This window comes from Heliangelus exortis, chromosome 6, assembly GCF_036169615.1.
Source record: "Heliangelus exortis chromosome 6, bHelExo1.hap1, whole genome shotgun sequence".
NCBI classification, from domain to species: Eukaryota; Metazoa; Chordata; class Aves; order Apodiformes; family Trochilidae; genus Heliangelus; species Heliangelus exortis.
In genome coordinates, this window is record NC_092427.1 from 2052015 (window position 1) to 2079241 (window position 27227).

Consider the following 27227-nt stretch of genomic DNA (forward strand, 5'->3'; position numbering starts at 1 on the left):
GAACCACTTAGGGAGGTCACATCATGGTGAAACACATACAGAATCCATGGAAAAACCATCCATCCCACCACATCCATCCCCACCACATCCATCCCCACCACATCCATCCCCACCACATCCATCCCCACCACATCCATCCCCTGCCTTCAATACTCACACTGCTCCACACCCTTGCCAGGCTGATCCCAATTATTACCTGGAAAAGCCCCAAATCTCACAAGCTGCCTTGGCCAAAAAATTCAAACCCCAGGACCAACCTGTAGGGTTTTTCTCCTTCTTCACCAATCCCTGGACACATTCCCTTTGCCAGTCCCATCCCACTGGGGTCGTGGGCACTGCTGCCCCGTGCCACCCAGGAGCCACCAGTGGGCAAGTCACAGGAGGTGGAGTCACTGGTGGCTCTGAGCTGGTTTCTCCTGCTCAAAGTCATGTCTTTAGCTCCAGAAGTTTTTAGACATCATCCATGTTAACACAAAGAGGTTACGGTTTGGTTCCCTGCAAGAAAATAAAGGGTCTGAACTGCAATCTTCAGTGTTCTGAAAATAAAATCTGCAGAGGTCCTCAGAACCCAAGAAGTATTTGCACTTCCCTGAAACCAAATCAGCTGCTGCCCAAACCATGGCAAGACAAGAAGGGCCACATAACACGGTCAGAATTCATGAGGAAGACAGCTGGGACAGCACAAATTAAATACCTATCAATAAATAAATATTCTGTTAATAAAAAGCACTGCATGCCAGCACGCCTCATGTGAGATGCTCTACAAGTCCTGACCAAGCCCACACAGGATTCAGTCCACCCATGACATGTCCAGAGATTATGACACTGCAGCAGTCTCAGGAAGTTATTAGCTGGAAGTCCTAAGAGCCAATATTTTCAGAAAGCTGGTTATTGAGTGTACTGAGGGAGGAAAAGCAGAGAACTGCTGTGAGCCTCAACACCAGGTGCCCTGAATGCCCATCTGAGTTAGCCCCAGAATTCAGGGTTCCAGGAGGCACTTGAGGCAGGCAATGATACCCCTTGATCTATGCCTCTTAAAGGCACAAAAAAAAAAAAAAATATATATATAGAGAGAGATTTTTGGTTAAGTTAGCATCCTGGGTCAAAGAAAAACTTCTTACTCCAAGTCTCTTCCTCTACCTGTGTTACACAGAATCAGAAGTGTCACAGCTGGAAAAGACCTCTGAGATCCCCCCATCCCTTCTCCAGTAAGATAAATAAAATATATTTATCAATATCTGTATCTGCAGGCCCACCAGAGCTCAAACAACACCCAGAAAAGGTCCTGCTCTGTTCTGCACCCCAAACCTCTCATTTCCTGCAACTGGCCAAGCAGAAACCCTGCCTCACACATCTTTCTTCTTGCCTAATTAAGGCTGTAATTATTAACTTCATTTTGCTGCTTCACAGAAAAAGAGGTATTTTCAAGTCTGTGCAGAGGAGCTGTAAATCTGCAGCTCTCCTTCCCTTTGGTAATAATTTAAACACCTATTTTTAAGGGGTTTTTTTCCACGCTTGGCATAATTTGTAGCAGCATCAACTCTTTGTAGCCCCAAGTCTCCTAAACTTGGTGATTGCTCCAAATAGGAGCTTGGTGACAGGGAAGGGAGGAAAGATGGGAAGAGGGTTGTGTTGTCTTTGGGAATAGGATTGTGTTGTCTTTGGGAATAGGGTTGTGTTGTCTTTGGGAATAGGATTATTCTGAACTTGGAATAATTCACCAAACCAGCTTGCAAAAGCAGGGGACTGAATCAACAGAGCAGAAGCAGAAGCAGAAGAGAGCTCTGGGTTCTCACACCCTTTTCCTTCTGAAAATCCCAAGGACAAAGGGATGGTGGTACCTGAGTCTGGTCAGGATAACCCAAAAGGTCCAGGAAATATAATATTACCAGATGTGGGAAGGCTGAGAAGGAAGAAGCAGTGAAATGCTGGAGTCAGCATGAACAGGATTGCTTTTTGGGGGACACACTGCCCCAACTCACTGCCATGGTGTAAAGAAAGAGGTAAGAAAATCCTCCAGGACTGAGCAGTGATGCTCATGTAAAGCCTAACACTGTGTTATCCTTTTCCTTTTTTATCTACTGAAGAAAGGAGAATTTTCAGATCTTGTCCTACAACTGCAGGAAAACTCCTGTAGGACCACAGCACGTGCCTTGATGTGTGACATTATATTTAGTTTGATTTGTGATGTGGTAATCATCCTGATACAGCAAAGTAACACATCACTGGGGTTTTTTTGGTTTGGTTTGGTTTGGTTTTGGGGTTTTTTTGTTAAGCCAAGATAACTTGATGTGCAGTGTAACAACTAAGGCACAGGGTACTGATTCCATGGCACCAGATCAGAGAAAATTCATTATTAAAAAAAAAATAATAAAAAAATTTGAAAAACCCCTGGCTTAAATCCAACAGATTAAATCCAACAGTCATTCATTAAACAAATTATGTTATTAGGATGTAGCTGCCCAGGGACAAGGAGTGATTACTGAAGCTTCAATGAGGTGCCATTAGCTCATTATTCAAACAGCTATTATCAAACATCATGGACTGGCCCAGGTACAGAGCAAGGTTTCAATTAAGATGAGCAGCAGGCACAGGAGATGCAGGGAGAAAGTTGAGCATCCCTTGTGGAAGCTCCCAAGGGAGAAAGGACTGTCCAAAAAAAAAAAAAAAACAAAAAACCCCACAACAAACTGAAACTGCAATGATCTTTCCTGAAACTGCAATGATCTCTCCCTTCCCTGCTGTGAATTTTGAATTTTATCAGTCCAGTAGTGTTGTAATCATCTTAAAAAAAAAAAAAAAAATAATTAAGAGGAACAGAATGCAGCCCTAGGACAAAATCAGCAGCCAGACCAAGGTTTGCAGAAAGAGATTTCCAAGCCCCTACACCCAGATGGTGTTTTAGTGTCTGATATCCCAGAGGAAGAGGTGCTGGGTTGGGCTTTCTCCCCCCAAGCTTGTTCAGACTGGAGGTTTCTTGACTTCTGCAGAGCCTGTGCTGATGCTTTTTTTATGCATTCTTAAAGCATTTTTTATGTGTTGATATAAACATCCTCTGATTTAATCCTACAAACCATCTGGGACATGAGTTAGTGGTGGCCTTGACAGTGCTGGGTTGGCTTAGATGATCCTAAAGGTCTTCAATTAAAATTCTTAAATTCTTAAAATTCTTATAGAAATCTGTGAATCTGTGATTCTAAAGCACATGAGACACTGCTACCTTGAAGCTGAATGCCACAGGTGGGATTTTACAACCTGTACCAAAAAGAGATTTAGGTGAGGTCAAATCTTCAGATATGCCCCAAATAAACCAAAATTCACCATTAACTCTCCAATGCCAGGGCACCAGTGTTCTCTGGCAATCCCAAAGAGAGAAGAAGCACTGTAATCTTATTATTTTTTTTTTTTTTTTAAGGTTGTAGGCTTAGTTTTAAGGGATGGATATGGGGCCTGCCCTTTGAGCAGCCTCAAATTTTGAGTGGCCACCTTACCCTGGAGAGCTGAGCCCAAGCATCTGACCTTGCTCCTTGTCCTGCCACTCCTGGAGGCACCAGAATTATCCTGCCCAGCCCTGCAACCACAAAGAGCTGGAAAGTACAGGAAAAACTCTACTGATGAGCTGGGGGAAGATGTCCCATTATTTGAGCCAGGCCCAAGAGATGGAGAGAGTGGACTTCCAAGGGAAAACATCAACCAAAAACTCTTCCTATCTGACCTGAAATGAAATTTTAAGTCGAAGGCAAAAACAGAACCTGCAAACAAGTTTTGAAGTGCCAAAAAAAAAAAAAAAAAAAAAAAAGGATTAAGAGAATGCTCAGCCCATCAGGTAGCTCAGTGATGCAGAGTACGTGTGCCTGTCTCTCCCTCTGTTCCACAAGCTCTTAGCTCCATTTCTCTGCATTAAGTTGAGCTCTGAATTAGTGTCATTTGCCACAACAGGTTTATTCACATCGAGACAAAGCCGGGGCAGCATTTTTCAAAAAAAAAAAAAAAAAAAAAAAAAAGGGGATTAGATGACTGTAACTGCTACCATCTGCACTTCTGCGTGTTTAGACTCCGAGCAGGGTAATCACCACACTTCAGGGCATGATCTGCATGGGTCAGAAAGATAATCTTACCCCCAATCTTTCTGTTTTTTTGACATTGCCCAACTGGGGAGGTGCATAATAGAGGATATTAGTCTGCCCTGAAGCACCAGGCTGCTCATCACTGCCAGAGGCTCAGTGATGCTGAGCTCAGAGGATGAACCAGGACAAACCTCTTCATTCAGCCTCCAAAACACAGGATCAGAGCCTGAGCACTACCTTGTATTTCAGAGACAAATAAGAGATCATCCCACGAGTAATAATAATCCACAGAGTGCCAGGGAGCAATTTTGGAAGGCATTGTTGTCATACCCAGAGCCTCCAGACCACTAAAGGTAGAATTTTATGGAGAGAAACCATCAGACTGCATCTTGTATTTAAACCTAGGTACAAATCAAGCACCCAGAAGTGGTATTTTCAATCCATGTAACCCAAACAGGCCTGAAGATTTCAAGCTGAGCTTCTCTATCATTTGGGAACACCAGTGAACCCTTCTCAGGCCACAGGGAAGGTGCACAAATTTCTTGATAGAGACAAAGGTGACCACTTTGACATCAGAAATACAACAGACAGGCTGCCTCACAAATAAAACAAACCAAGAGTGTGAAAACAACTGGATTTCCAAAGCTTGAACAAGCAGTAATTGCAGTGTGTTTATCCATCTGAGATTTTTAAAATGTTCTGATAATTTAGTTTAGAGCTGGACTACCCAAACCTGAAAATACCTTTCTCTGCAGGTGCTATGGGGTTTACAGAAACTTCCATGCAGAAAAGTTCACCCCAGACACCCCTGTCACCCTCACCTTCCCTGCTGCCACCTTTCTTAGGAGGGAATTCCACCTTCCAGATGTGCTGCAGTTCATGGAACACAGGGGAGCTCAAAGTGTTTGAGCATCTCTGGGTGAACTTAACTACCCAGCACCCAGAATTCTGTAGAAACTGATCCCTTTCCATGGCAATGGAAAAGTCATCATTATTCCCACTAGTTAGACAAGAAATAGATAAAAAAGAAGGCAAATGTCTGGAAGTCAGAATATTCCTAAAGCCTTTTAACAAACCATGCTGGCACATTCCTAGATCTGCAAAGTGATTCTGATGATGGGGCTCATCAGTTTATTTCAAGCAGGTTTCAGACCACAGTTCAGATGTGTTTAAATATCAAAGCAAAATCTAGACATTAAAAAAAAAACAAACAAAAACCCAAACCACTAAATGAACCCAATTTTACCCTCATTTGGGTCCTGGCCAAAGCCTCTAGTTCAAACCAGGTACATCAAAAAGCTCCAAGCTCCAGGCAAGAAATCCCAATCTGGTTTTGCTGGGGGAGCTGGAGCTCTGCCCTTTTGGGGTGGAAACAGCAGCTCCTGCCTTGTCTTCTGGCTTCTCATGGGCACCAGGGTCTCAGCAAAAAAAAAAAAAAAAAAAAAATAATGCACACAGATCTCCTGAGCCTTCATTTCATCACTGGGCACTCAAAAGAACCAGCCCAGGACTCAGATACCTGCTGAAGGCAGATGCACAAGTCCAGAAGATGAAGCCTCTTACTTAAAAGGTTAGAAGATTCTCACAGCAGCTCATGGAAAAATAAATGCCAGCCCCAGAGCACAACTGGACCCTTAGGGAAAGCCAGAGTCTGAAATTCCTCCTGTAATTTATTGGCCTGGCTCTGTTGTGAGCACCTTTTCACCACTTCTGAACTGTTAGGACTGCACCTCATCCAGGAGGCCATTGAGTCACAGATGTGAATAACTGAAGCATTCCTTTCCTTTGAATCTCTAAAAAAAAGACCCAGCAGCACCAACACCTACTGGACATGAAAAAAGCAATGGAAATATTGAGGCTTAAAAAACAAAACAAAACAAAAAAAAAAATAAGGGGGGGAATTTTCTAAAGCGTCAGAGTTTACGCAGCAAAATTTGGTTTTAAGATAGAGGTGTTTTGTTCTGAGGAACTCCTGAAATGAGCAAGGGAGAGGGGAGAGGATTTTGGGGACTGAGAAATGACCAAGTTCTTCTCCCTTGCTCTCCTCAAGAGATGTTAAGCACCCTCAAGGTGTTGCCATTCTCTCCCTCTCACCTCTGCTCCTGAGTTCCTTGCCCTGGCTGTGGCTGGCAGGGTGGGATTTGTTGTGCTGCCCCTCACTCAACAGCCCTGGTGCCTCTGGGTCTGTCACCCACGTTTCCAACTCCTGGGTTCAGCCAGGGCTGCCCTACAGAACCACCACCACAAAGGGAAACGTTCCCCATCTCTTCCCCCACGACCCGAGCTTGGGGCAGATGGAAAACAAGAGGAAGAGATCAAAATGGTGTGAATCAACCCATGGATTAGCAAGGCACAGGGGTGTCTTCTCCAGCTTTCCCTAGGGTGCAGGAAGAGGTTCCTGCTCTTGTAAGGCAGCTTCTTCCCCCTCCAGCACCTTCCTCTTGCCAGCCCTGCATCTCCCCAGCCAGGACGCCACATCTGCCCCCACCTTGGCTGCTTTCTCTCTCCCTCTTTTTTCTTTCTGCCAGCACCTGGTGCCAGCCAGAGGGTGGAAATTCATCCCAAGTGTCTCGAGGATCAGCACAGAGGATCCCTCCCATATAAGCTGATTAGAGGATTTGCCAGGCTCCTGGCAGTTGCCATCACACAGCCAGAGCACCAGATGCCAAGAGGTGCAGATACAGCTCTGATAAAACCAGGAGAAAGCAGAAAAGGAAAAAAATTGAGATTAACCCCTCTGGAAGGGATGTCCTTAGAGAGGATGGGACTGCCTGTGGACAGAGTGCTGCAATTACCAGGCTGCAAAATGCTAATTGACTTCAAGCAAATCGTGCATGATGAGAAGGAAAGACTCCTCAGCAACCTTGGTAGCAGAGTTAATTGTGGATTGTCTAGAAGAGCAGAAGTATTACTGTGCAGAGATTGATGAATCACCAAGCCATGCCCACTGTAACAAACAGGACAACTCCCTTCATCCATGCTGTAAAACATCCATCTACAATTACCTCTGGAATTCACCTGCAAGACTGTTCTGGTACACGGCCTGGCCAAGCTCCACCGAGGCACCAGCAATGCCAGGCAGATGCACCAAGCTGAAGATGTGATCCTGCAGCCCTAAATTTTCTTTCTCCAAGCTGCTGTACGTGCTCTCACACACACGGGGTGGACTTTAGTCTTTGTCCTTGTAAACCTTTAATTGCCTGTCCTGAAAAACTCAGCTGAGGAGAAGCAGTGGGGTGCTGCAATGGGGAGGTTCATAGCTCTGGAGGAAGCTTCATAAAAGCTATAGGAAACTTCATAGATTCACCCAATGGTTTGGGCTGGAAAAAAATCTTAAAGCTCATCTGATTCCAACCTCCCACCAGCCCAGGTTGATCCAAGCCCCATCCAACCTTGGACACCGCCAGGGATGGGGCAGCCACAGCTTCTCTGGGAACCTGGGCAACCAGGGGCTCAGCACCCTCATAATAAAGAATTCCCTCCTAACATCTAATCCAAATCTCCTATTTTCAAGTTTTAAACCACAGCCCCTTGTCCTCTCCCTGCACGCTCGTGCAAGCTGGAGAACTTCAGAGGTTCAAAGCCAACCTGAGAAACGGCAAGCTCAGCATTTAATATTTTATCATTTTAAACAAAACCATGTTTATTGAGGGAGGGAAACTTGACTCACTCACTACCTGAGCGTTACCAGCACGGGATTTATGAAAGAGGCTGCAGCACACGGCTCCCTGCGATTGCTCTGATCTCGGCATCTGCGCTTCCCGGCTCTGCCCGCCTTGCCCTCTGACAGACGGGAAATCACACCAACCTATTTTTCCCGGGATTGCCCTTAGGAAAGGGCAAACCAGCTGAGTCTTGCAAACCAGCTCTACCCGCACCTGCTCACCTGGGACTTTTTTTCCCAACCGCGCTCCCGCAGCGCCCCAACCCCCGGCACCCCCCGCACCGAGGCCCCCGACAGCCCCCAGCAACCCCAAAAAAGTCCATTTAACCATGGGAAATAGACACAAAGAGCCCGAATCTGTCCCCAGGGAAGCTGCCGTGCAACGGGGCAGCGCTCCTGCAACCTGCCCAGCACCTGCTCCTGTGCTTGGGTGGTGGCTGGGCTGTATTTTTATTATTTTTTTTTTTTTACATTTACTATTTGCTTACTAGCGGCTTCACCACGTACGCACTTGAGCGGTTTGTGATGTTTTGCTGTTTCCCGCAGTTAAGTCTAACGCACTTTTTTTTTTTTAAAGAGAGTGGAAAGTTTTGCTGACATACCTGTGAAACACGGAAAACATTTTTTGTTTGTTTTGGTCTTTTTCTGTTTGTTTGGAGTTTCTTTGTTTGTTTGGAAGTTTTTCTGTCTGATTGAGTTTGTTTGGTTTTGCTTGGTTTTGTTTTTTTGTTTGGTTTATGGGGTTTTTTTGTTTGTTTTTTTTTTTATTTTGTGTTTTATTGTTGTCGGTTTTTTTTTTTTTGCTTTTTTTTTTGCTTTTTTTTTTGCTTTTTTTTTTTTTTGCTTTTTCCACTTTCCCCACCTCCATCCAACCCTCGGAGCAGCATCTCGGCAGTAGGTGCAGTTTCACCACTGCATCTCGGGGCTCACGAAGCACCTGACACTCAACATCCCAGCACCTCTCACCCTCCGCCTCTTCCCCGCCGGTACCACCTCTCTCCCCACGCCCCAGTAGTTCGGTTCGGTTCGGTTCCCCCACTCAGCCGTTCCACCAAAGCGGGCCGAGCGGGACCCCCAGCGAGAAGCCGGCCCGGTCCCGCCCCATCTTGCCCCTCACCTTCGGGAGCTCCGTGGGCCCCATCCCCTCCGCACCCCCCGGCCCGGTCCGGTCCGGCCCAGCACTCACCGCGGTGCCGGGGCTCCCCGGGGCTCGGCGTGAGGCGGCGGCTCCGGGCGGTGCGGGACGGCGGCAGCGGAGCCCCTGGCGGGGCGGAGGCGAGAGGTGCGGTGCGGGCTGCCCGGAGGAGGTGGGGCCGGGGCGGGGAGCCAGAGGTTCGGACACCCCCTTGCCCGCCCCCCGGGCGGTGCCGACGAGCCCTGAGGGGCGGGTGGGCTTCCCCCGGGGGGGCGGTCCCGGTTCTGACACGGGGAGGGTGCGGGAGGTGCGGGAAGGGGAAAGCCGGGAAGGGGGAGCCCGGGAAGGGGAAGACCGGGAAGGGGAAGACCGGGCCCCCCCGGGCCCTTTCAGGCAGGAGGCACCGGAGGGAGGGGGGAAGGTGTGGGTCCGAGGTGAGGAGCTCCGTGTGCCCGTTCCTGGCTGGGAATCTCCCCAGGAGAGGGGAGATGGCCAAAGGCTGTGTCCAAATTCAGGGGGGGTTGTGAAGGAAAGGTGAGGATGCGGGAGTGGGGTGTGCTGGCACCGTTATCCCCAGGAATTCTCCTGGAATCACCCTGACCCGCGGGGACCCTCCTTGACATCCCCATCACCACTCTCTGGGCTCGGGCACGGAGCTGGTGGGTGGGATGAGGCATCAGATTCACCCATCAGCAGCACAGTAGGACCTGGCAAAGCCTGACCTGTGGGGATCTTAAGCCCAAACCACCAAAGCTCATTTTGGGAGAAATGCTCCATGGAACTTCACAGAATGGGTTGGGTTGGAAGGGACCTCAAAGCTCACCCAGTTCCAACACCTTCCATGGGCAGGGACACCTCCTACCAGGTTCCTCCAAGCCCCATCCAACCAGGCTTTAAGTTCAGCTCTCCTGAAAGATTTTTTGAAGTATTTAAAATTTAGCAAAAAAAGTCTTTTCATCAATAGTGACAGATTGCAGTGACTTCTTCTCATGCTGCAACCCCCCCAACCTTTGTTTTTAACTGCACTCTTGTGTAAGCTGAATATTGGGAATGGGTATACTAATTGGTGTTGTTCTGACAGAGTTAATTAACTGATGCAATCCCCCATTCTGAAAATGGGGGGATTCTGAAAATCCACCCTGCAAGAGCACTGAGAGCCAGGCTGCAAGAGGGTTCTTGTGTTTTGAAGCAGGCCCCAAGTAAAAGCAGGATGAGGAGACAGAAGTAATGATGGAGAAACCACATCATCCTCATCAGAAATCTCCTCATCAGCAGAATGATCCATTTCTGTAGGAATTCTGGAGTGCCAGAAACTTGCACTGCTGAGAAGAAAAGTAACGGTGTAATTGCAAAATGCTCTGAGGAATAAGTACTGAGAATAAGCTGCTTACAAAGCTCCTGAGTATGACTTCAGGGAGGTGGCAACCACGCAGGAACTTTTACTCTACTGTGCTGTATATAAAGTGCGTGTTACTTTCTTATAAAAATGGAAATGCAGGCAGAGGGTAAGTGGGGAAGTCTCCCTGTCACCCTCCAGGCTACCAAAAATCAGTAGGAAGGAGCATTTCCTAGAGAAGATGCAATTAGCTGTAAAAAATAAATAAATCAACCTCTCGTCTTCATTTCCCAGCAAGACATCCGAGCCTCCCAGTTACTTTCTGTGCCTCTGGAGGAAAATCCCTGCTCCACTGCCCTCAGCTGTGGATGGACTTGAGCTGAAGATCCCTGTCCCAGGTCCCTCCTGCATGGCAGGGGCAGAAGGAGGTGCCACAGGTACGTGTCACACAAGATGCACACCACAGAGTTTAGTTCAGTTTTATTTTCCACGGTAAGGGTTTCTGAATGATACATCATGCAGTCTGCCAGTGTATCCATCCATCTCTGGTAAGAGGTTTAGAATGAAGATAAAAGACTTATCTCCATGGGATGGGGGAAGGAGGGTTCAGATCTGCTCTCAAGAGTTTAATACATTTCAGCATCATTCGATGCAATGGCAAAAAAAAATAGAAATTAAAAAAAAAAATAAATTTCCCCTTGTTACCAGCAAAAACGTGTCCACAATTTATTTTTTTCCTAAATTGAACACTACTGTAAAGATACACAGAGCCCAGAGAATACACATCTGCAGTACACGTTACACACTTTACAAACTAGACAGGTATAATTCTACAGAATGCCTCAAACCCCCCCCCCCCCCCCAAGTGGTTCTCCCACAACAAAAAGTGTTTGAATGGACAAGATTGTGAGAGCAAGAGAGGAGCTGGTGGAGCAGTGTTCCAGCCTGCACAGCAGATGCTCTCCAGCACACGGTGCAGTTTGTACAGGCACAGTGAAGACAAAAATCAAAGCAAGGGGAGATGAAGATTATCCTGCTCATCTACTTCTGGATTCCTTCCAGTTCCAGTGGCAAGGTACTGCAATCATGGGTACACAAAGTCTTTCTCCCCCACTAATGGAAATCCCATTAGGCTTTTTCCTTTGGGACCGTTTGGTTTAAACAGCCACTCATTAAAATGAAAAAATGTTCATCTTAAAATTCTCCTATTTCCAAGCCTTACCTATGAAAATTTCAGGCAAATGTGTCTTTGAGTCCAGCAGGCTTTGTAAAACAAAATTGAAATGGTACTCACAAGGTTCTGCAGGCAGAAGTTACTGGAGTAAAATTTTTGGTGACTTATTTTTTAGTTTTTAGGTGACTTATTTTTTTAGTTTTCAGGACACTCAGGATAATCCACTTTCCCCATTGTTAAATACAAACTTAAGAATGCATCAGCTGAGTTCTTTCCAGGTTTAAAACTTCCTTTGCTTTTGAGAAAACAAATGGATGAAACACAAACTCAAGGACAAACAGAAGATATTTGTATCATTAAGAGAAGCTCAAATGAGCAGGAAAGATTTTTAATTACCAGCAAGAAGAACAATATGCACTTTAGTTCCATCTGAAGTACGTTTTCCATTTGTGAACAGAATTTCCACCAAAAGTTGTCCCATGAGTGACACTTGGGATGTGAAATTGAATTTGCTCTCTCCAAATCACAACTTTTTTTAGCCTGGAATAAGCAGAACACAGCATTCAAAGAGCAAAGAAAGTGAGAGAGCATCAAGTTGTGGAAATAGCAGGAGACAGGCTCTGCTCTCTGCAGAGCAGATTTGTGGGTTTCAGTTCTACATAGAAAATGGGTAAGACTTCCAAAGGGTACAAAAGTTAAATATACAAAACACAACACAAATTTAAGTTGCCTAATGAAAAAAGGTTTACAAGGAAAACAAGAAGCATGAAAATAGGAAAACAAGAACCTATCTATAAAGCAGAGAATGTTCAATTTGACAGAATTAGTCATTTCCAATCGAGTGAATATATTCTGTACCTCTTTTTTTTTAGGATTTGAGCCTGTGGCATCTTTTCAGCACTTACAGAAAGTCCTCCAACAGTCTTGATGTAGAAGTTAACTTGGAGAAACTTAAAATTGCTTTAATTAGGTGAACTGACTGGCTGATCAGCACCAGCACAACTAAGAGATCTCAAAGCTAACTTGTTACTCAAGCTGGAGAGAACTCTCCTAAATGCCATCCAGAACTAATGCTGAGAAGAACTTAATACAGTTTTTGGGTTTTTTTTAAGCTAATGCTGCATCCATGACACACTTCCAGACAGAACTTGGAATTTGAGAGACAGAACAAAAAGCTTTGCTACAATACAGAATCTTTGACAGCAATTGAGCTTGCTATCTTTTCCAAGACAAGTGGTTTAGAACCAAAACAAGAGGCTCATTAGTTCCTAGTAGAAATTTCAGCTCTGAACAGCTGATAAGATAGCACAGAGTAGTTCTGAATTAGTGATTTTATTAAAGATTGCATATGGCAAGTTCACAGTTCATTTATCTGGCAGTGCACATGCACATAAAGAAAGAAAAATATAAAACTTTGGAAAATACAAAATAAATTAAATACATGCAAAATTGCAACTTCATTAAATATTTTTAGCAAAATGCTCCCCAAAATAGTGCAACATTAAAAAAAAGAAAGAAAAAAAAAGTTAAGTCCAACTTACTTTGCAACAACCTCAATAATTTCAGTAGAAAAAAAAAAAGATCAAGTCAATTCACAATCTTTCAAAACACTCTACATGAACCAAGTAGTTCTACGTCTACGAACACATTCAGAAATAATAATAATTTAAAAATCAATCTCAAATAAGAGCAAACATCTGCAAAACAAGACTGGAAAGCTGTGCTGGGCCGGGACCTTCCACGCATCCTTCCAACTCCACGGCTGGACCAGGAGGAGAAGCGGTGGGCAGGGAGGAGGAGCAGCAGGTTCTTGCCTGCCAGAGGAACCTTCACAGAACGATTCCAGTGCCCCCTTGCTGAGAAGATGGAGATTTTCAGTCTGGCAGGAAAAAAGGGATCCAAGGAATGCAAGCAGTCTCATCCCTCCTCCCTGCACACGAGCGTGGGACGACTCGCGGGTCGTAACCGCTTGAAATGTTCTTTCTCCTTTGCAATAAGCTCCTCACCTCCCACCAAACTCATTCCCAAAATTTGGTCTGCAAAGGACAGCTCGAGTATCCAACTCTCACCTCCTTTTGGGCTGCTTATTTTTTTAAGGAAAGGTTTTGGAGGATTTGGTTTTTTGAGTCTGTTCATTCCGGCATCGGAATTCCGGTGTGAACAGATCAGGGCTTGCTGAAGGCATGTGGGGAGGGAGGGAGGGAAGGGAAGGGAAGGGAAGGGAAGGGGAGTGATCCTTGTCAGTTTTTTCCAAGACAAGATTTCCACAGCATTCTGAAAGCCTTCAAACTTGCATCAAGAACAACTCTTACAAACACAGGGCTAGCCACCACACTCCAGGAAAACCCACCACTGTCGGGAGAACTACAAGCAGAGCGGTTTGGAATTTTAGAGCTAGGTCACACAGATATATTCATGGAACTACCAAACTTCAAAACTTAGATCTATACTAACAGATTTCTCTGCATCCCGTTTGATCTTTACCAGGTACTGCAATAAAGGTTATTTTATACAGTCCAAAGGTTTTCATCCGGATATTACAAATGGTTCTTTGGGGAAATTTACTTCTGAAAATGTAAGCAGTAAAATTAAACCGTATAGCAGCACATTTTCATCCCCTAAAAATATAAAATAATATGTATATTATACAGTAAATCAGTCATGACAGAGCACAATCACCTGCCTTTGATGGCACTTGGTCATTGAATCATTAATTCTTTGATGCCAGAAGTCAGGATTTACTGATGCAACAGAGGACTTCCAGAAAGCATCAATCTGGGTGTCGAAGGCCCAACCTAACCAGAGCCAAGGGGTCAAATGCAGTCAGTGAGATTCTGGGTGGCAGACTTGCTATCCTTACTGGGTAAATGTTAAATATATTGTACAAGTATCTGTAGAAGAGTTGAGCTGAACACTTCTGTACACGTGGAGATCCTACGAAGCTCAAAATACCTGGGAGCAGCGCAGTGCCGAGGGCTGTAGGAAGCGCAGGATGGAGGATGTGGATCAGGTTGAAGAGGGGGAAAAAAGAAACTAGTGACTTAATGACAGTCCTTAACATGCTAAGTGGAACTGACCTGTCAAAAGAGAGCAAGAGAGGGAATGAACATTAGGGGATGTTGGAGGTCTGCACCATGGCAAATCAAAGGGGATGCACAGCAGCCCAAAAGCCCCCCTGGAAGCAATGGATCCCATACAGCACATCTTCAACAGCTCATAAAATGAGGGGTTTGCTTACTAAGCCTTGCAGGGGGATTTTGTCTGCTCTATCTTTCCACCTCACATATTGGCAGAGTCATAATGAAAATATCCTCTTGATGAAATTCATCCTTTGCCACCTGCAGCAGTGTTTTGTCTTGCTTTAAACACCCTCTGACATCCTAAGCACTATCTAAACCTCTGACATTCCTGCCCTGCCTCTTGCATCTCTCTGCTCTTTTAATGGGATTTTCTCCTCCACTGGTCAGCACTTGGAGATGCTGAGCAGCAGATGCAAGCACATCTTACACAGCAAATAAAGGAAAGTAACTGCAGCTGAGTTTGAAAACTTAGTATAAAAAACTCATTATGAAAACTTATTATAAAAGGCTTAAAAAAATACAAATCCTAAACAATACTCTTGATTTATATGGCTCCTGGCAGAGAGGTGCTTTCCTTGTATATATACACACACATGCAAATATATATATATTTAAAAACATGTTTACAGAAATACATAAAAATATTTTCTATTATATCCTGGAAATAATATAAAATATACTATATATTTTTTTTATATGACATATATGCATATTATACAGGAATCTTTCTTACTAATTTAATGGCAATTCCATCCAGAAGCAAAGTTCAAGATGTTACCAAGTACAAAGGGGATTTAAAGTTGCTTATAAAACATTTGAAAACCAAACTTTTAAAAACTCTTAGTTTTGAATTTCCCCCACCCCCCATTCCTCATAAGACATATGGAAAGCCACATATAAGTAAGTGAATAGTAACACAGAAGAAACTGGAGTATTTTTAAAATTAGCTAGTACAAGGTCAGCCTTACAAAGAGAGAGGCATTTTCCTCAAGCATTTTCTTGTAGAATTATTTAAAAAAACCTTTTCCACTGAAGATCAAGTTATAAATGAATACATAAATATCAATGCATCAGTGCTTTTAAATTGACCCTAAGTTAACAGTGGGAATTGTAATTATCTCTTAATTATCATCCTTTTAACATCCTTACCTTCACCCTTGGTTTTTTTTTTTATTCCTACCTAAAGCAAAACAGATTCTGTAGATTTTGTTTTTCTAATTCCAAGTATTATTTGAAAAACTTTAATATTACCCTTGTCTTTTCAAAACCATCTGCCATGTAGACTGAGGAATTATCTTGTAGAGATTTGCAGACACTCCTTGGCCTCCTGAGTCTCTTGTTTCAGCCAGCTACTGACAAGTTGCAATTTCAGGACCACATTTCATCAACACCCCCATTTTTTTCTCTCCTAATTGCTATTGTTATTCATCAAACAGAGTAAAAATCACTCCTGGGGTAAAAATCATCTCCTTCCCTCATGCACCTAGGCAACGTTACCCAAAGTGGCCAAAGCCTGAGTTTTGTCCTGATTTGCCCCAGAGGCTCACCCAGCTCTGCACAAGAAATTTTACCAATAAACTTTATAAAAAAAGGAAAATCAAGCCTGGCTGTTCCTGTGGGGTAGGCTGCTGGGTTAATAAATCATAATCACTGCCCAGCCTAACAGCACTAAGTGTCTCTTATCTTTACTGTGAATAATGAATGAGTGTTAAGATAAATTGCCCCTCATCCTGGTATAAAATTTTCATTCCAGAGTATGTTACTTGACAGCAAACATTTATATAGAACCCCCACCTTTGTTCCACTGCTGTTAAATGAAGATAAAAGGAAGTTCTCCTCTCATTCTGGCTGTGCAGAACTGAGCCATTCCAAAGCAAGGAGTAATTCTGCAGAGCTGAGAAATGTCTCAGAGCTATTATGGACATAATCTGGATTGAATTTTCCCTGCACAAGTAGTAACTTTACTAACACTCTTACTCAGGCCCCTGGGCTTTCATGCAATGAGCTCAGAATTCAGGTTCCTCTGATACCCTCAAACTCCTTTGGCAGCCAAATAGTTGCAATTTGCCAATAATCTTAACTGAAGGACCAAAAATGATGAGAACTGAGCTTTTTTGATCACTGCTGGCCTCAGTTTACTACACCTTCAAGATATCTTTCTAGGCAGATGCAAAAAAATACAACATGACTGAATTAAAAAACTGATTATAAAGCCTAAAATAATACTCTCTGAAGTGGTAATCAGAGAACAGAACCATAGAATATTTTGAGTTGAACGAGACCCACAAGGATAATTGACTCCCCCAGGATTTCAAAATGTTGCTTCACATATAATAGAGACTCCTAGAATCACTTTAGCTGGCAAAAACATTTAAGATCCTCAAGTCCAACCCAGTTACACTGCCAAGAGGGTGACCCCCTAAGACACCCAGGTGTTAGGCTCAATCTCAAGGAATACAGAAATTACAGCACTAAAAGCCACAAAGGAGCATTATCCCAATTAAGAAAAAAGCTCCCTCATGCAGACTTTTACAGTGGCTCCATTCCAACCTGTAGCAAATCTATTCAGTTTTCAGAATTATTTTTTCCTAATGTTTTCAGAAGCCATAAATCCATTATGTTTACTCTGTTTAAATCCATCCTCTTCTCCTCCACCCCAATGCCCAGGAGCTCCTCTGCAACATGTTCCAAGTGTGGCTTGAATCTGCTCAACCTCCACCACCTTCAGATCTCAAACCTCCACTCCTGAAGCATCTGAGAGGTGTTCTGTGCCTTCTGACTGCTTTTTCTTGACTTCCAAAGCCCTCTCTTGTTATAAACCCATCTGGTTTGAAGTGCCTTTCGTTAATAACTTTTATTACTTTGCAGCTGTTCACTTGACATGTGCCTACACCTAATGTGTGGTCTCTTTGAGTCTGACACTTCATTTCAGAGCAGATGGTTTATTAAAGGCCCACCCAGTTCAGGCAGGTAGCAGCATATTTTTTTTTTTCCCCACAGAAGCAGCTAGGATCTCCATTAGGAAATACTTGACATGCCTCTGTATGGTGCTCTTTTCCCTTTCACAGAGGTGGGAATGCAATGAAGCAGCCAGACAGAGGCTCTCTCACTCTTGAGATGGAAAAGCCAGTTTCAGCTCTGAATGAGCTAATGCACAAAAAAAAAAACCTCAGCAAGGACTTGCCCTGATTCATCCACAGCTGAAAATATGTTGCTTGCAGCTACAGGGCTGGTGGAAAACACAATGGCCAGAAACAATCCTTGCAACACTCTAACAGCTCGAGTGTGAGGTGATGGATGATGGTTTGCATGCAGGCATGACATGAAACATTCACCAAAGAGAAAGAAAAAAAAAAAACAACCCAAGAATGCAGAGTGCCTAAAGGAAACCACATTCTATCAGAAGAGAGTTGTTAGAAAGAATTAATCCTCAGGAGGAGAGAAAAGCTAAACTTGGAGGGACAACTTCACAGACCACTGGCTGCTTTCCACAGCCACTCACTACCATCACACTCTCATATGCCTGGAACATGAAGTTATCACCTAAAATAGTAGCAGACATAAAATACTGCAGAAATAACAAGCATTAAAGAATTAAGTGGGAGGGCAGGATACAAGAAGCAGTCTCATGTGCTGCTCATCTTGCCAGGATGAGATTTTTTGCTTAAAAGAAACCCTCCAAGCCCTTGTAATAAAGTAAAATATTTACATTTTTTTTTCTGAAGAGAGCTGAGTAAGAGTGCAAAGCAAAAGAAACAAAAGTGAAGTCTGCCAAACAGTGACAGTGCAATTTGGAGAGCTCTGTGCTGCTGCTCTATCCCTATCCCAGGCTGGAATATCTCAACACTGAAACACATTCATGTTACAGAAAGCAGAAAACTATACTGGGAGAAGGAACATCTGGATCTCTATTTTTACTACTTGAGTTTCACACCTCTATGTATGAATTTCAGTACAGATTTAGTTGATTTTAACATTTTTAACTGGTAAGTCATTAAAATCAAAACTTATCAGCAGCTTGCAAAGCATTTTAGCAAGGCACTCCCCACTTCAGCACTCATTTTCACAGCCAAACCATCAGCAAGTGATGATTATTCTAAAATTAGAAAAAAAATACTCTGGGTTTTCCAAAAGGAAGGGTGAAACATAAGAAAACAGGGTGATTGATGAAAGAAGAGATGAGTAAGTTACTTGTGCCTTACTTCTTGTCTATTTGGTGTTGTGATAGTAGCTGGAGTTGGACATCCCTCCCCCACGGATGGCGTGGACAGCAGTTGGAGAAGATGCTGGGTAATGACCCGGGCGGATGGGCTTGGCTGCAAAGAGGAGGGAAGCAAACAAGACACTGAGATTTCACACAAGCTTTCCCACCTCACCTTCTCCTCCCCACCAAACCCACTGTTTCCACCCAAGGAGCTGGGTTTAGCAGAGTAATCTGTAATCCAGCTCTGTGGGTACAGTATTCCCTCAGGCAGCAAACCCAACCAGCTCTTCAACCCCCTCCTGCATTCCCCCCATCTCTGCCAAAATTAGGGACAGCAGAGGGAAGTCATGACCCATCTGGTGGTCAGGGATGCACCTTCTATGTCCCACCTGACTATTTCTAGGCCCACTTGACTGTATCATTGCAGAAGATGCCAAGGCAAAGCTGTCAGAGTTCCCAGGAGAAGCAGCAAACAGCAGGAACCATTTTGAGTTGCCTGATAACCTCACAGGTTTTTAAGACACCATCCAACCCATCATCCTCCTACTCCAGTAATGCCAACAAATCATTGCAAAAATTGCCCCATCTTAAACACTGTTTGCAGGCAGGCAGGCAGGCATCCAGCTTGCACCACATTTGAATTACACAGGAAGGTTCTGGAGTCTACACAGCTCAAATGAAATCTAAAGGAGGAGTTACAAGGGAAGAAGAGAGGAAGGGAAAGGTCCAGAAAGGCAAGGAAAGAACAAAAGCAGAGAGTACATGGGGGAGGAGGAAAAGTGAGAGTCTAATTTCAAGAGGCAAGTTTTCAGGTCACCAGAAGAGCACACAAGATCCATTATACCATTTATTCACTGAGTTAAATAGCAGGGGAGCTTTAAACTTTAGGTGGGGGCAGATTCTGTTAAAAAAATAAAAACTCCTGAGCAGCAGAGGAGAAGCAGCCCCCGTGCTTTGCCCCGAACTGCTGCTTCCAAAGCTCTCTCCACCCAAACCTGAGCAAAGAGCCCAACTATGACGTGAGGAACTCCTAACCCTTTCTCTTAGCTTACCAATCTGAGCAGAATGTGCTCTCCGTGCCATGTTTTTGGCTCTCACAGCCTCCTTGATGCGATCCACCTCCTGCTGGTAGCGCTTGCGGTCCCGCATGGCGTTCTCCTTGGCCTCCTTCAGTGCACTCTCCAGGGCCTTGACTCTCTCTGCCGTAGCTCGGAGTCGTTTTTCCAGCTTAGGAAGCTCACAACGAAGATCTGCATTATCACGTACCAGCTGGAAAAAAAGAGGGGTCAAAAAAACCCCCTGGGATTCTCCGGGAAAGGCGCTCGGACAAGGACAGCGGGAAAACGTCCCCGGTGCCTCCTCACACCTTGTCTACTCTGGATGAAAGGAAGAGGTTTCTTCCAGCAATGATTGGCAAAATTTTACCTCAGGGAGATCTGATTAGCAGCAGAACTCTTTAACTTTTCCATGCATCACTGGCCAAAAGAGAGGATTGATTTTTTTCATATATAAAAACCAGAGGCAAACAGAAAATCCAGGACAACTCCCACTGACCTCATCACACCACTGCTAAAAATCAACAGAAAACTGTTCCCAAGGACTGACTCTTCTTTTTTTTTTTTGAATAAAAGAAAGTGGTCTAACCACCACATTAATAATACAGTAAAGCAACAGCGTGTCCTAACACTCACATGTTTGACAATCAGAATGTTTTACACCTGCTAGTCCAGGCTCAGTGCCAGATGAAAACACAAAGCTTAAAAAAATCTGTCACAATGTGCTTTTTGCACGTGTTGAACCTTTGTTCAACCAAATAGTTCTGATATGAAATAAGAGCAGGGTGATATCACGCTCAGGTGAAGCTCAAGTCCATTTTTTCCTTTAAGTTTCTTATGAGACTTGGACTCCTAGTTGCTTTTGAGTAAATATACACCAATGAGTGCTATAAAAATGTGTGAACTGAGTGTAAAAAAGAGTAAAAGGAAAGGCACTCCTGACACGTCCCCATTTCCACATTTAGAAACCAGGTCTTTAAACCATCTGTTCACTGGGAATCTCAAAATACTGAACCTTAGTGGACACTTGTCAGGGTCCTGTTTTTTTTTTTTTTTTTGCACTTCCCCAGGAATGAGCAGAGCTCTCAGAGAAGGTTTGGTCTCACTAATCAGAGGTTCAGCAAACTGCACTGGACACTGTTATGGCTCTGCTCAGAAATGAAACCAAAAGCATCTGCACCTGGGCAGTGGGACAGAGCTCAGCACTGCAGCCACCTGACATGAAGGGCACATTTATGGGCAGAAAAAAACCAGTTTTAGCTAATGAGGTGCCACCCAGTAAGTGTACTTAAGGTATATATGTATATATATATATGTATACATATACATATATGTATTTAAGGTATATATAATACTACACTAAGAAGTACTTTTTTTTTTTTTTTTTTAAAAGGGTGATTTGTAATACTACAGAGCAGTGATACAGGTAAAGTTTTCCCCACAGCTGAGTTTTCAGCTGCATTTACTGTTAATCAGTGAAAAAGACACAATGGCTTTTGTTTTAATAGCAGCTAGGAACTGGAAGGAAGGAGAGAGGAGGGGAGGGGAAAGGGGAAGGGGAAAGGGGAAGGGAAAAGGGAAAAGGGAAAAGGGAAAAGGGAAAAGGGAAAAGGGAAAAGGGAAAGGGGAAGGGGAAAGGGGAAAGGGGAAAGGGGAAAGGGGAAAGGGGAAAGGGGAAAGGGGAAAGGGGAAAGGGGAAAGGGGAAAGGGGAAAGGGGAAAGGGGAAAGGGGAAAGGGGAAAGGGGAAAGGGAAAGAGGAAAGGAAAAAGGAAAAAGGAAAAAGGAAAGAGGAAAGAGGAAAGAGGAAAGAGGAAAGAGGAAAGAGGAAAGAGGAAAGGAAAGGAAAGGAAAGGAAAGGAAAGGAAAGGAAAGGAAAGGAAAGGAAAGGAAAGGAAAGGAAAGGAAAGGAAAGGAAAGGAAAGGAAAGGAAAGGAAAGGAAAGGAAAGGAAAGGAAAGGAAAGGAAAGGGAAAGGGAAAGGGAAAGGGAAAGGGAAAGGGAAAGGGAAAGGGAAAGGGAAGGGGAAAGGGAAGGGGAAAGGGAAGGGGAAAGGGAAAGGGAAAGGGAAAGGGAAAGGGAAAAGGGAAAAGGGAAAAGGGGAAAAGGAAAGGAAAAGGAAAAGGAAAAGGAAAAGGAAAAGGAAAAGGAAAAGGAAAAGGAAAAGGAAAAGGAAAAGGAAAAGGAAAAGGAAAAGGAAAAGGAAAAGGAAAAGGAAAAGGAAAAGGAAAAGGAAAAGGAAACCCCCTACCTGTTTGTGAACCTTTGTAAGCTGTTCCAGGTTGTTCTCAAGAAAGGAAATTTTCTGCTTCTGGGCAGCACTCCCACCTCCATCGTCGCTGTCGAGCTCAACGCTCTGCACAGAGATTTGCAGCACTCAGAGCCAGGCAGAGACCTGAGGGGCAGCTCAGGTCTTTTCTCAATTTAAGATTCCCCAAGGCAGAAAAATCTTCCAGAGCCCCAAATTAAAAAAATATTTCTTTTACCTGTTCATTTGATAGTTAAGAGCCACATTCCCTGTTACACAAAAAATAAACCATTCTTACAGAACAATTATGAATAGGAAAATCATAGATTTTGTTGGGAAAACCTAATTTCCCTCTTTTTTTGACTCCTGGAAGATACTTTTTTGTAGTAGGGGTTTTCAATCTTAAAAAAACCAAAAAGTATAGAAATTCTTCCCCAAAGCTACCCTAAAGGACTGCAAAGCTTTGTGAGGCCTTTGTCTATTTATGCTCAACTTCTTCAGCAGTTAAAAATATATTTAATTCTTGCCAAAGATTTTTGCCAGGAAAAGACTGACTGGTCACAAGCCCATGGAAAGAAAGGGCCACAGTGTAGCAAAGGTTTGTGCAAGTTATATTGAATCATTTCTGGTACCTGTTACCACCACCTCAAAGAATTTTGGAACTCAACTGAACTGGATTGGTTCATTTCCCTTACCAAACAAAAATTGTCCTTAACAAAATTAGGTTCAAATGACAGCTCATGAACATCAGGAAAGTTTTAATCTTATTACTCACCATTACTGAAAGTGACATGAACCCATTTTGTACCAACGTGCACTAAAGGCTTCCAGTAAATCATAAGAATATTGCAAAAAAGAGAAGACTTTGGTTTCAAAGAGGATGCTCTTACTTTTTTAACCCGGGTGGTGAGGTCTTGAACAAAGAGTTTGCGCAGGTTGTGAAGGGTCTGAAGTTCTCTTGCCTGGAATCAAAATAAAAATAAAAAGCACAAACCAGTAGGAGACACTGGACACTCTGGTTGAAGAATTCACCTCAGATTTGTGCTGATATATGATTTTATTGTGATTTATTTTCCAGTGATGTTCCTGCCTGCTGCCTCCCATACCCATGGGCAGGGATGAGCCACCATTTGGCCTTTGATGGCTTTTGTGTTCCTGTCACTCTCTGTGCTTGATTTTTCATTCCTGCTGCAGAAATTATTAAAATTCTAACAAAGTGAATAAAATTCTAATGCAAGATAGCTCAGCAATGTTTACTCACAAATACCACCTGGGTTTCTGCAAGCTGATGGCATCATCCTGCCCAGCCCTGCTTTCCAGCTGCCTTACTGGTGCAGTGTACAGGGCAAACAAAGTCTTCATGCAAGCTCTACAAATATCTGATGGGTATCTGAAAGCTGATTAAATCTGTCCCTCCCATGAGTTTATTTTTACAAAGCTAATGTCTGGGGAGCCATCAGGAGTCCAAGCTGCAAGGACCAGCTTCAGTAATAAACTCCACCTGACCAAGCAGTCACTAGATGCCTAATTTTAAAATTTAAAATTAAATTTAATTTTAGGCCAGTGACACAGAGCACCAGTAGACCTGACAGTGATAACTTACAGGAAGCAACAGTAACAGCATTTAATGCTAAAATTTAACTTTCAATGTCATTATTTGGCTAAATGCACAAATTAAGCCTAAACTTAATATAAACTGGATGTTTTCTTGGGCACAGATACAACAGTTTCAGTGATACATCAGTGATGGAGACCTAGAGGAATAAAGTTCAATAAAATGTAATTAAGACATACCACTGTTTCCTCCAGCCCTTTAAGATCTTCTCTTGCTTGTTCCCTTTTATCATTAAGCAGTCTAGAAAGATCACAACATTAAACACAAATAAAAACTGCTGAAGTCATGTTAAGACAGAAGAGAATCAATCAGCATCCAGTTTGAGTAGAACATCTGCAGATGTGAGCAAAATGTGCAGCTCTTTGAATCTCTAATTATGCTTTTGACTGTCCCAAATATGCAGCTTTCTCACATGGAATGGCTGAGTCACTATCTTAATGTTTTGTGTCCACACAAAAAATTTTTCTCTCTTATTTTCAGGAAAGGCATCTCATCTATCAGGCATCTGATTTATTACTTTAAAAATAACACCAAAAAACCCCACCCAAGAACCCTAACTTCTTCCTTGTTTGTTTTTGCTGCACAATAAGGAATGAGGCATTTAATTTTGCTATTTTATCAAATTAAATCTAATTTTTTTTTCCAAGTATCAAAACCAATCTGAAGACCTACAATATAAAAATGTGGAGTAACCACATATTTCTACTGCATGTTGGTTTTGTTACTGAAATTGTATTTTCAGTGTGATTATTTCAACACAAATGCTCACTAGGACATTTCCTGGGGACACATTAAGTGTCACCATACTCAAGGACACCAGATGAGAGAACTCTTGACTTACATGAGCTTTTCCAGTTTCATTTCTCTTTCCTGGTCCTCAATTTTTAATTTATCATAATCAGCACTCAGTTTCTCTTGTTCCAGCTGCAGCTTCTGATTCAAACTGGAATATGAAAGAAAAAGTCACTACAGCTCAGACCTGAAGCCCATAAACCAGGGGTAAATGTCCTTCAACACAATGGGGTTAGACAGAGAAAGTGAATTTTTCTACTGAAAAATTCTGAAGTATATTAAGGATAAAGAATCTGAAGAACAATATTTTGAAATGCTGAAGAATTCAGTTCAGTGGCTTACTTCTTCTATCTTAAAAGCCACAAACTGTTCTTGCAAGCTTTCTGTTTTTCAAGTGCTGGAGTATCTGACTAACAGAGATGCTGTGTCAGGAAGAAATATCAAGGGTGTGAAACTGGGACACATTTCAGTCCCCCAAACTCACAGAAACAGTGGCAGGACTGGCAGCTGTCCCTCAAAACCTTTATTTTGCAGTTCTCCTCCCCACTGACCTGCAGGTGTACCAAAATCTTTCCTTTTCCTCTCTATAATTTTATGGACTTTTTAAAGCTCCCCAATAAAGAATTAAATCCACTGTGCCAAATAATTAGAGGGTTGGCTGTTGCAGGGAAGGTCACCACTTTCTGTAGGACACTGAGATACAGAGACATCAATTCAAAGGAACAGAACCAACCCCCAACCATCCCTCCAGTGTCACAGGACAGGAACAAAGAAAGTGATGAAGCAAGTGAACATACTCTCTGATTTCATCAATTATTTTCTGCTTCTCTTCAATTTCATCCCTCAGCCTGGACAGCTGCTTCTGGTGGGCTTCCCTGTGAGTCTCCATCTGCTGCTCCAGTGCCTTCTGCAGAGTGAAAAACCAGGGAACAGAAAAACCAGAGAAGACCCAGCTCAGCTTCCTGAGGGGGGGTCAGCTACACCACCCCATCCTGCTGGATTCCACCAAAGCTGATCAGATCAGGTTAATTCAGGAATCTGCCTGGGAGATCTTCCTGTGATCACAAAACCCTGCACCTATTCAGCCAAGCATTTAAATCAGACAGGTTTTAGCAACAGATGTACACCCATTTCTCCTCATTTTCTTCCCAAAACTACCGTATGGGAGAGCCAGGGTCTCAGCACACCCAGTGCCAAGAAGGGCACTGGTTTTCCCAGTCCTCTATTATTTCACCTGTTTATTCACCAAGCAAATGTGTGACTCCACCTGTGACAGAATTAAAACCCAAAACACCCTCCCCCTCTGAGAACTGTTCAGCCACAGCCCTGTTATTTAAATTTGAGGATTAGATACATCTCAAGTAGTAAGAAGAACTCATTGCATCTCTTTAGGTGCTTTTTTTTTTCTCTCACCTGAAGGGAGTAACTGCACAACTGTTTTAATAACTTTAATTTATTTCAAGGGAGGTAAAAGTTCTGAAGGTGACAAATCTCTCCCACTATCCTCTACCACTATCAAAATTCAATTTTTCCTTTTATGCAATTTGCAACTCCATCAGGAACACAACTTGCACATTTTCTCACACTTCTTTGCATTGCAAAGAAAGAAGATAACATCACAAAACCGGGTTATATTTCACTATTATTTCTAGGAGGTAGACATGGTTCTTGCCAAGTGATTTGGGAAAGTGGCCTAGCCTCTTTTTAAATAAAATTTTAGTAGCTAAATGACATCAATCCCAGTATCATGATTCACTGCTTAGAAAATTGACTTTCAGTGGAGCTCCACTGGCAAAAAATTAGTAACATTGAGATCCATCAACATAATATTTCCAGCACATACCAAACCTGTTCTCAGCTATGGATGCTCTGATATTTCATTTCCCCATTTGTGTGATTTGAGGAACCCTGGGACATCCACTTCAGCAAACACACTCCACTGAACCTCTCTCCTCTTTGATGCTGGCTCAGCTCAGAGGGCTCAGCAGACTCTAACCTCAGATGCCCAGGCTACAACTCACCTTTTTCCTTCACCTGGTCAACCCTCAAAAATAGCAAGTTCTCCAATTTCAAATGTACAGTTACATGAGGTCAGGTTTTCTACCAGAAGTTGGGAATTCTGAGAGGGGGGGAAGTGTTTTCTAAAAGCACACACTGTACAGGCAGACAGAATTACACTCTGATTATCAGATAAAAACCTGATCTCACTGAGGAGAGCCCTCTGAAAGTGCCACATCCCATCCTACCTTCATCTCCTCTGCATCCTGCAGCCGGGTGAGATGCTCCTTCTCCTTATCCTTGAAACTGACCTCGTGCATTTTCTCTGTTTCAAATTGGAAACAGGTGAGAATTAACAGCATGGTTCCAGGATGAGCTACCTCCAGCCATTTAAGAAAAAAAAAAAAAACAAGAAAACAGCTCCTCTCTTTGCAGAGGCAGTAGGATCAGGGGAGACAGCTTTGGAAGGGCAGACACAGCCCTGGTGTGCAGGACCCAGGCTGTGACCACACTGCCCAAACTCCCTTTTCCTTTCCTAACACCTCACGTTGTTTTCAGCCCCCCCCAGGACCTTCTCAACCTACCTGTGTCACCTTATAACCTGACCTATCACAATCCTCCTTGCTCCTTTTCATTCTCTGCTTTGGGAAACTTCAGTTTCTTTGCATTTTATGAAAGGACTTGGCTGAAAGGGAGAGTCCTGCTTTTATCTGAAGTGCTACAAGGAAGTGCAGTGTGTTAAACGTTCTGATTATTCCCAATTTTATGTCTTCACAGCAAAGCACTGAGCAGACAATAAAATGTTGGAGGACTACTTTACACAGGATCCTTCAGCCAAGCCTGAATGTTCCAAGCTACAGCT

The 27227-nt window shown here is 43.4% G+C and overlaps 2 protein-coding genes across 2 annotated transcripts in view; both read right to left on the bottom strand.

Annotated features, from left to right (window-relative positions):
- LYPD6B (LY6/PLAUR domain containing 6B) overlaps positions 1–9046 on the bottom strand; it is a 49764-nt gene extending 40718 nt beyond the window's left edge. Inside the window, exon 1 of the mRNA XM_071746405.1 lies at positions 8849–9046. The gene's annotated coding sequence lies outside the window, so the exon portion shown is untranslated. The remainder of the gene's footprint in view (positions 1–8848) is intronic.
- A 1619-nt stretch (positions 9047–10665) lies between these two features.
- KIF5C (kinesin family member 5C) overlaps positions 10666–27227 on the bottom strand; it is a 76881-nt gene continuing 60319 nt past the window's right edge. Inside the window, exons 18-26 of the mRNA XM_071746388.1 lie at positions 26614–26690; positions 25165–25274; positions 24417–24518; positions 23755–23815; positions 22851–22922; positions 21964–22068; positions 19713–19929; positions 18659–18772; positions 10666–14453 (exon numbers count right to left, since the gene is read on the bottom strand). Of these exons, the coding sequence (XP_071602489.1) occupies positions 18666–18772; positions 19713–19929; positions 21964–22068; positions 22851–22922; positions 23755–23815; positions 24417–24518; positions 25165–25274; positions 26614–26690 (851 nt within the window). The 3' untranslated portion in view covers positions 10666–14453; positions 18659–18665. The remainder of the gene's footprint in view (positions 14454–18658; positions 18773–19712; positions 19930–21963; positions 22069–22850; positions 22923–23754; positions 23816–24416; positions 24519–25164; positions 25275–26613; positions 26691–27227) is intronic.